Source organism: Clupea harengus, chromosome 5 (assembly GCF_900700415.2).
Source record: "Clupea harengus chromosome 5, Ch_v2.0.2, whole genome shotgun sequence".
Classification (NCBI taxonomy): domain Eukaryota; kingdom Metazoa; phylum Chordata; class Actinopteri; order Clupeiformes; family Clupeidae; genus Clupea; species Clupea harengus.
The window spans coordinates 13,310,412-13,319,122 of record NC_045156.1 but is presented as its reverse complement, the minus strand read 5'-3'; the positions used below and the strand labels follow the sequence as shown (position 1 = coordinate 13,319,122).

Sequence of the window (8,711 nt, the reverse complement as noted above, 5' to 3'; positions counted from 1 at the left end):
GCTGGTCTCCATGAGAACTTTTGTGCATGTTCAAAAATGTATTTTCGGACCAGCGTTCTCCGCCGATCACTGACGATTACAGACGATTACAGCATTCACCAGCTTTCACACAACGCTCTTCTGGTGCTATACCAGCGACCATGGACGATGACCAACGTTTCCTCTAACTTCATAGAACGTTGACAAGAACGTCATGGTGTGACGGGGCCTTTAACAAACTTGCCGTGAGTGCAACACACACACAAACACACACACAAATGCATGCACACACACACATATGCACATGCACATGCACACATACGCAAACACACACACACACACACACACACACACACACACACACACACACACACACACACACGAACACACACACGCGTCTGGGCAGAAAGAAAAGATATGCAGAGATAGAACAGTCCACTCTCTGCAGCAGTACATGTAGCAATCCCTGGTGTGAGTGTGTGGAAACAGAGAGGGATATTGATCGTGACCTGCTGTGTGTGTGACAGGGAGAGAAGGCACGAAAGGAGGAGGAGGAGGCCAAGAAGAAGGCAGAGGAGGACGCCAAGAAGAAGAAGGTTCTGACGAACCTGCATGTGTCTGGATTCATGCAGAAGGTAATGATGACCACCACATAAGGTGAGACTAGGAAGCATGAACCCAAGTGTTGGATCATAGTATGCAGAAACATCAGCAAGACACTGTTTAAGCCCTCAATGTGGATTACATATTCAGGTAACTCTTTTATACAGCATTAAGTATCAGTGTATAACGGCAGTTACATACTTTGTGTCTATATTACTCAAACTAGACGTACACTTTAAGCCTAGATATCAGTATCAGTGCACGCTCCTCTTATATTAAATGTTTTACACAATGCTTAACGGTACACAGATGCACAGCAAATGCAGTATAAAAGAAAATGTGGTCCATTATTGTACTATTAACTGTTCAGTTTGCTAGATGTGAACTGGTTTCCCATCATGGCTGTGTTTGCAGTCAGAGAGGCGGGGCGGGCCAAAGAAGCAGACTGGGAGAGAGAAGAAGAAGAAGATTCTCAGCGATAGACGCAAGGATCTGAACGTCGGCCATCTGAACGAAGAGAAGCTCAGGTAAATGTTAGTTTAGACCGCACCGACACGCTTGAAATGATCTGAACGAAGAGAAGCTCAGGTTAATGTTAGTTTAGACCGCACAGACACACTTGAAATAATCTGAACGAAGAGAAGCTCAGGTTAATGTTAGTTTAGACCGCACTAACAGATAATGTTATATATGTTAGATTGTACAAAAGTTCCCATTAAGTAATTTAATTGGACGAGACATTCTGATTCTGTGCTAATATTTACTTACTTACTTTAATTATTTAACTGCACTGCAGCAGATTACTGCATGTAGGCATGTTCCATAGGGTTGCAGCAGATTACTGCATGTAACCATGTTCCTTTCTGGATGGTTCATTTCTCAACCACATTGGAAATCAAGATCATGGGAATGGGTTGATGAACACTTTTCTTCATGTATCTCATAGACTAAATACAGTAATTAATTTCACTAGCGTCCCTTGCTAACATGACTAGCTTCGAGGAGCTCCGAAGTGATTCACATCTGTTATATATCACAGAGACAAGGCCAAAGACTAGCTTCGAGGAGCTCAGAATTGATTATGAGTTATATATCACAGAGACAAGTCCAAAGACTAGCTTTGAGGAGCTCAGTAGTGATTATCTGTTATATATCACAGAGACAAGGCCAAAGACTAGCTTCGAGGAGGTGAGAGGTGGTTTTAATCTGTTATATATCACAGAGACAAGGCCAAAGACGAGGAGCTCAGAAGTGGTTTTTATCTCTTATATATCACAGAGACAAGGCCAAAGAGCTGTGGCAGTGGATGCACCAACTGGAGGCTGAGAAGTTTGAGCTTCAGTACCACTACACGCGACAGAAATACGAGGTAGGAATGTCATCTTGACTTTAATCCGTGGCCACGTTTCCCGGGGCCTTCTTAACAATATGTCATTCATAAGTTATACCTTAAGCTGTAGTGCACTATGTCATTCATAAGTTATACCTTAAGCTGTAGTGCACTATGTCATTCATAAGTTACACCTTAAACTGTATTCATAAGTGTTACCTTAAGCATTACAACACTATGTCATACAGTTTTACCCTAAGCTGTATTGGCAACACTATGTCATTCATAAGTTATACCTTAAGCTGTATTGCAACTTTTCGATCATTCTTAGCTAAGATATACCTTCTGTTAGAAATACTTTCATACAATTGGGCTGGACCACTCTTAGCCACACCTTAACACAGTTTTCAGATTTACAAACCTTTTAGAGCCAAAAGATGTGTCAGTGTCTGGACTGTGATGTAAGACCAATGTGCTGCATTACAGTCTAATGAATCAGTATAATGAATGAATTAGCTGTTTATTCCTTGCGATGAACTTTCCCGTGAGCAACATCTAGGCTACTGCCATCCTTATTTGGGAACTTGAAGCAACATGAAGTGAACTGGGTCAGCAGTGAGAGTTAAACAAAAAAGGGCACAGTTTATTTGGAACAAAATAGAAATGAACTCTAAGTTTTAATGCGGTACACAAGTTTTCATGAAAACTAGGATTCATACAAAGTCCAAGTGTTGCTCTAGGTCCTTAAACTGGTCATACTTTAAAAGATTTGACACCATAGACGTTAGGAAAGTTCCCTACCCAAAGGTAGGTGTGACAGTAGCCTGGTGTGATTATTATAATTATGGTTTTCTCGCTAACCCATAATTTCAACACTGTTTTCAGGTCACAGTTCTCAGGAACCGAGTGAGTGACCACCAGAAGATGTGAGTACCAACTACACTGTGCAATGAATCAATCAATGAGTGATTACTTGTATTTACTTGCACAGTGTTGCACAGTATTTAATAGAACGGACTACTTACACTAACTTTAAATGCTTTGCTGTAGAGCACCAGAAATGGCGCTCAAAGACGGTGGCACTTGTGTGTTGTGATATTTTAATACCGGAATGGGAGTTCCTCAAACCAGCTGATGAGTCACTACAGATCTACTGCGTCTCTTCACACCTCCCCTTTATCCTCATGCTCCCATGTCTCCTGAAAGCACAGGGCAGGACCGCCAGGATTGACAGAACCTGAGGTTGGGTTGGGGTGTTGACAGAACCTGAGGTTGTGTTGGGGTGTTGACAGAACCTGAGGTTGGGTTGGGGTGTTGACAGAACCTGAGGTTGGGTTGGAATGTTGACAGAACCTGAGGATGGGTTGGGGGTTGACAGAACCTGAGGTTGGGTTGGGGGGTATAGGGGTTGTTGTGGAGGTCTCTTATGAGGCTCATGCTCCCCTGTATCCCCTGAGAGATCGGTGTGTTTGAGTCGGTTTTCCTGGTCTGGACAGCTGCCTCCCAACCTTGACACAGGTTGCCTCTCGGGGTCCAGCCCGCTGGGACTGACAAGGGACGGCAGGCAGGAGGTTCATTAAAGGTGTCTCCAAAGTGGGGCGCTCATAGCACCCTGAGAAAAAACAAACACAACTATGTCTGACCTGGAGGGGTGGGGGGGTGGGGGGCACAATGGCAGCACAACAGCTGCTGGATCCACTAAGCCTTCAGTGAAATCAGTGTTTATAAAAATACACCCCTACTACAAAATAATGAGACACCCCCTCAACCCTCTCTGGCATCCAAAACATGGATTGGATCACACACACATACCCACCCACACCCCACCCCCACCCCCCCTCCGGCTCCAACTTCCCATCAGTGCATATTGTCCACAACACAGGCAATGTTTCATTTCGTTGTACTCTGTGCACTGACAATAAATTCATCCATCCAATTCATCCATTAGATTTAATTTGATTTAAGCATAGAAAATATTGACAGAAAAAGAGCCAGCACCTCAAACCACAACATTTCTTAATGTCTGTCTGCCCTATCCTGCCCTGATTCCTGAGAAAGCAGTCAGTCCAACCTACTAAACAGACTTCTTCATTACTTCTACTCTGACTTGGATGCAAAATACTATGAGAGTTCCTGTTCAGATTAGTAATCCAGATAGAACACTGGAGAGCGTCCCGAAGCCCAGCGGTTCTCTCAAGCCTGAGCACGATTGAACTGCTTGTTTATGGGTCTGGCTGCGCTGTCAGCAGGGAAGCCCAATAGAATGATGGAATGTTAATTCTCCCAGGCAGAGGCAGGGACTCAGCATATCTTTCAGCAGCCTCACTTTGGGGGTCGGGGGGATTGGGGGGGCAACCAGACCCTCTGCTCAATGGGCGTCTGCTTGAGCCTGTTGAACATGCCAGGGATTAGACATGACAGGATGTGTGTGTGTGTGTGTGTGTGTGTGTGTGTGTGTGTGTGTGTAGGGTGTGGCAGCCAGGGTGTGTCATGCCAGAAATCTGTCATATCAGAGCTCTGGCACACAAACACACACACACACACACACACGTACCTCTCAAACTGAGCCATGCTGCCCTCATGGCTTAGCTAGGTCAGGGTCATCGGCGGATTGTGTTCTCTGAAGTGCTGGCCTGAGCCAAGCAGAGAGAACACAACAGCACACAACACAATCTCTGATGTTCAAGGTCTGTTGGTCACGGCATGACTGCAGACACGATACCCTGAGGCACAAAGAACAGATAAAGAGCAGGAGCCTCACCCAACTGACACCTGTGTCTGAGAACGAGACTAAGTCTGAAAACGTAGTCATTCTGTTTCGGGGAACTTTCGCAGAGTCATCACACACACATGGACTGTTAAGCTGTATTCATACACACCACCACACACACAAACACACATGCAAAAGCTTGGGGTTGTCCACTGGATCCGATGATGACATCGTCCAGCTTCTCCTTCATCGGCTCTCACTGTCCTTTCTTCTTTGGTGGCCTCGCGACAGCAGGGGCAGAGAAAAGGTCTGGCAAGGATGAAGCAGTCAGACGCCAAAGGAGTCGAGCTGCCCTCACACAGGGAGGTCTGCTCCTGTTCACAGAGGCTTTGTTCGCCTCCTCCACTGGCCAGGGATCTCTTCAGATGGCCTTTCCATCTCTTGTTGAGGCCTCCTGTTGTCTCCACTGGACACGGCCTGCTGCCAGGGATCTCTTGAGATGGCCTTTCCATCGCTTGTTGAGGCCTCCCCAGAGATGAGTCCCCGTGGCATAGAGCACGATTTGGGGGAGGCGAGATCCATCCGTACGGACAACGTGTCCAGTCCGACGGAGGGTAGAATGAAGTAACATAGCTTCGGCACTAGTTGAGGATGTGTGTCCCTGGATCTTGGTGTGAGGGATCCTGTCATCCCAGGTGAGGCCCAGGATCCGCTGGAGGCAACGGATGTGGAACACTCCCAAGGTCCTGACCTGCTTGCAAAACATCGTCCAGGATTCACAGCCATGGAGGAGCATTGAGATGCAGATGCCGTTGCAGACGGTGACCTTGGATTTTGTGTGAAGGTTGTGGTTGGAGAAGACGCATTTGCGGAGATGCATTTCGGACTGTGGTGATTCATTCTGTGGCGGGATGCTGACTTCCAGGCCTATCTGAGAGTAGGCCTTGTCTCTTGCCCAGAGTAAGGTGGCCGTGTTGGCCGTTACCCACAGAAAGTGACTAGAGAATGGTGAGAGATCAGAACTAAGCAGTAGCACTCATAAACCCAGGACATAATGACCTATGACCTCTGCTATCACAGGGGTCCCTCTTGACCATATTATAAGTGTGAACTAAGCTTTAACAAACTGCATGTGTAAACTGGACTTGGAGCGTAGCTATGCAGTACGGTTTGTGTCAGGCTTGAACAATATTGATATACATTACTTTCTGTGTTAATCAAGTCTTAATATGGTTGAGTCCTCTATCAGGTCATAACAGCATTGATAAGACAGTACTGTGTATTTGAATGAGGTTTCTTCAGTGTTGAAGTAAAGCACTCTGTGTCTTTTTGGCCATGACCGCATTGATAGACAGTACTGTATCTGTGTATTGGGCATAAGACATTACACCTGTAGCCTGAGGCCAGTGTGGTCTGATGTGTTTCTAATGTGCCTCTGATGTGTGTGTAATGGTCCTCCAATGGTCCTCTAATGTGCCTCTGATGTGTCTGTAATGTCTCTCTAATGTGTGTGTAATGATCCTCTAATGTGTCTGTAATGGTCCTCTAATGTGTGTGTAATGGTCCTCTAATGTGTCTGTAATGGTCCTCTAATGTGTGTGTAATGGTCCTCTAATGTGTCTCTAATGTGCCTCTAATTGTCCTCTAATGTGTCTCTCCTGTCTGCGGTTTCCTCCCCTCGCAGCACCAAAGGCTCACGTAGCAAACGAGGCCTGAGGAAATGAAACCCTGCGATGGTGACCGGACGGATGCTGTACACACCTGAGAGTCGCCCATGTGCTCCAGGATGCTGTACACACCTGAGAGTCGCCCATGTGCTCCAGGAGACGTGTGTGCTGCGCAGAGCCAGCCCTAGGGTGTGTGTGATGCTGTGTGTAGGTGATTCTGTGTGTAGTACACTGGCATGTCTGTAGGAACGTGTGACATGTTTAGTAGCTTGGTGTTAAGAGATTCAGTAAAACTATATTATTTTTCAAATTCAATAAAAGTAACAGCATGATAGTAACGACATTCAGGTTTGTTGTCCAAAAGCTGTGAATGAAGAGAGTGTGTGTGTGTGTGTGTGTGTGTGTGTGTGTGTGTGTGTCTCGTCCTTCGCATAATCGACTGCCAGACACAAATGAACCCAAATGAACCCAAACCAAAACCCCAGGCAAAGCTCAGCACTGGCAGATATCATCAGTTCTAAGCCCCAGACAGACCATTAACTGGGCTGGGTATGGTGCCAGGATAGGTGATGGTTTGGGTGGCAGGCAGTTATGACGGTATTCTTTTACACATTTACAAATCTTATTACGCACACAAGCATTGAGATGCAGTTGCACAACTCTCTACACACATTTACAAATAATTCCGCTACACTAACACCCCCACACAAGTGAAGGTGTGAAGTGATGGTTGTGTATAAGTACAAGCAGGAACTGTGTGATCATACCCAGGCCACAGAACAGCAGGAACTGTATGATCATACCCAGGCCACAGAACAGCAGGAACTGTATGTTCATACCCAGGTGTGTAGGGTGTGGCAGCCAGGGTGTGTCATGCCAGCGATCTGTCATATCAGAGCTCTGGCACACAAACACACACACACACACAAACACACACACACACACACACACACACACACACACACACGTACCTCTCAAACTGAGCCATGCTGCCCTCATGGCTTAGCTAGGTCAGGGTCATCGGGGGATTGTGTTCTCTGAAGTGCTGGCCTGAGCCAAGCAGAGAGAACACAACAGCACACAACACAATCTCTGATGTTCACACAACAGCACACAACACAATCTCTGATGTTCACACAACAGCACACAACACAATCTCTGATGTTCACACAACACAATCTCTGTTGTTCACACAACTGCACACAACACATTCTCTGATGTTCACACAACAGCACACAACACAATCTCTGTTGTTCACACAACAGCACACAACACAATCTCTGATGTTTACACAACAGCACACAACACAATCTCTGATGTTCACACAACGGACGGATGCTGTACACACCTGAGAATCGCCCATGTGCTCCAGGAGACGTGTGTGCTGCGCAGAGCCAGGCCTAGGGTGTGTGTGATGCTGTGTGTAGGTGATTCTGTGTGTAGTACACTGGCATGTCTGTAGGAACGTGTGACATGTTTAGTAGCTTGGTGTTAAGAGATTCAGTAAAACATGAAATCCCACATGTTCCTGTTTTTTTCAAGGCCTTTAAATCCTCTTTAAACTATATTATTTTCAAGTTCTTTAAATCCTCTTCAAACTATATTATTTTTATGTTCCATAAAAGTAATGGCATGATAGTAACAACATATACTTCACACAATCGACTGCCAGACACAAATGAACCCAAACCAAAAACCCCAGGCAAATGCTCAGCACTGGCAGAGGTATAATCAGTTCTAAACCCCAGACAGACCATTATCTGGGTTTAGGTATGGTGCCAGGGTAGGTGGTGGTTTAGTTCTAAACCCCAGGTAGATCATTATCTGGGCTAGGTATGGTGCCAGGATAGGTGATGGTTTGGCTGGCAGGCAGTTATGACGGTGGCCCAAGGTTTAATTAATTAAGATGTGTAATTCAATACAGAAGAAAATCACAGCATCACAGACAAGATAAGACTCTTTCAACAAGGCATTTTTAAGAGAGCAACATTTGGAAAGGGCATTCTCAAGATGGTGACCTTGTCAATGTCAATGAATTAGGCAATACCACCAGTTTGTAGGCTATGTGGCAAATGAGAACAGATGAAAAATGTCCGCTTTGGACGCATTTGCAAATAATTCTGCTGCACTAACACCCCCACACAAGTGAAGGTGTGAAGTGATGGTTGTGTGTATAAGTACAAGCAGAGTTTATCACTTAGATTTTAATCTAGGCCACAGAACCGCAGGAACTGTATGATCATACCCCGGTCACAGAGAACAGCAGGAACTGTGTGATCATACCCAGGTCACAGAACACAAGTGAAGGCGTGAAGTGATGGTTGTGTATAAGGACAAGCAGAGTTTATCACTTATATTTGATATATGTGATCACACCCAGGCCACAAAAAAGCAGGAACTGTGTGATCATACCAGTGATGCG

The 8,711-nt window shown here is 45.6% G+C and overlaps 1 protein-coding gene across 1 annotated transcript in view; it reads left to right on the top strand.

Moving 5' to 3' along the window:
* tnnt2b (troponin T type 2b (cardiac)) overlaps nucleotides 1-6,627 on the top strand; it is a 14,887-nt gene extending 8,260 nt beyond the window's left edge. Inside the window, exons 8-12 of the mRNA XM_042707720.1 lie at nucleotides 507-614; nucleotides 997-1,109; nucleotides 1,861-1,951; nucleotides 2,798-2,838; nucleotides 6,307-6,627. Of these exons, the coding sequence (XP_042563654.1) occupies nucleotides 507-614; nucleotides 997-1,109; nucleotides 1,861-1,951; nucleotides 2,798-2,838; nucleotides 6,307-6,346 (393 nt within the window). The 3' untranslated portion in view covers nucleotides 6,347-6,627. The remainder of the gene's footprint in view (nucleotides 1-506; nucleotides 615-996; nucleotides 1,110-1,860; nucleotides 1,952-2,797; nucleotides 2,839-6,306) is intronic.
* Nucleotides 6,628-8,711: the final 2,084 nt, after the last annotated feature.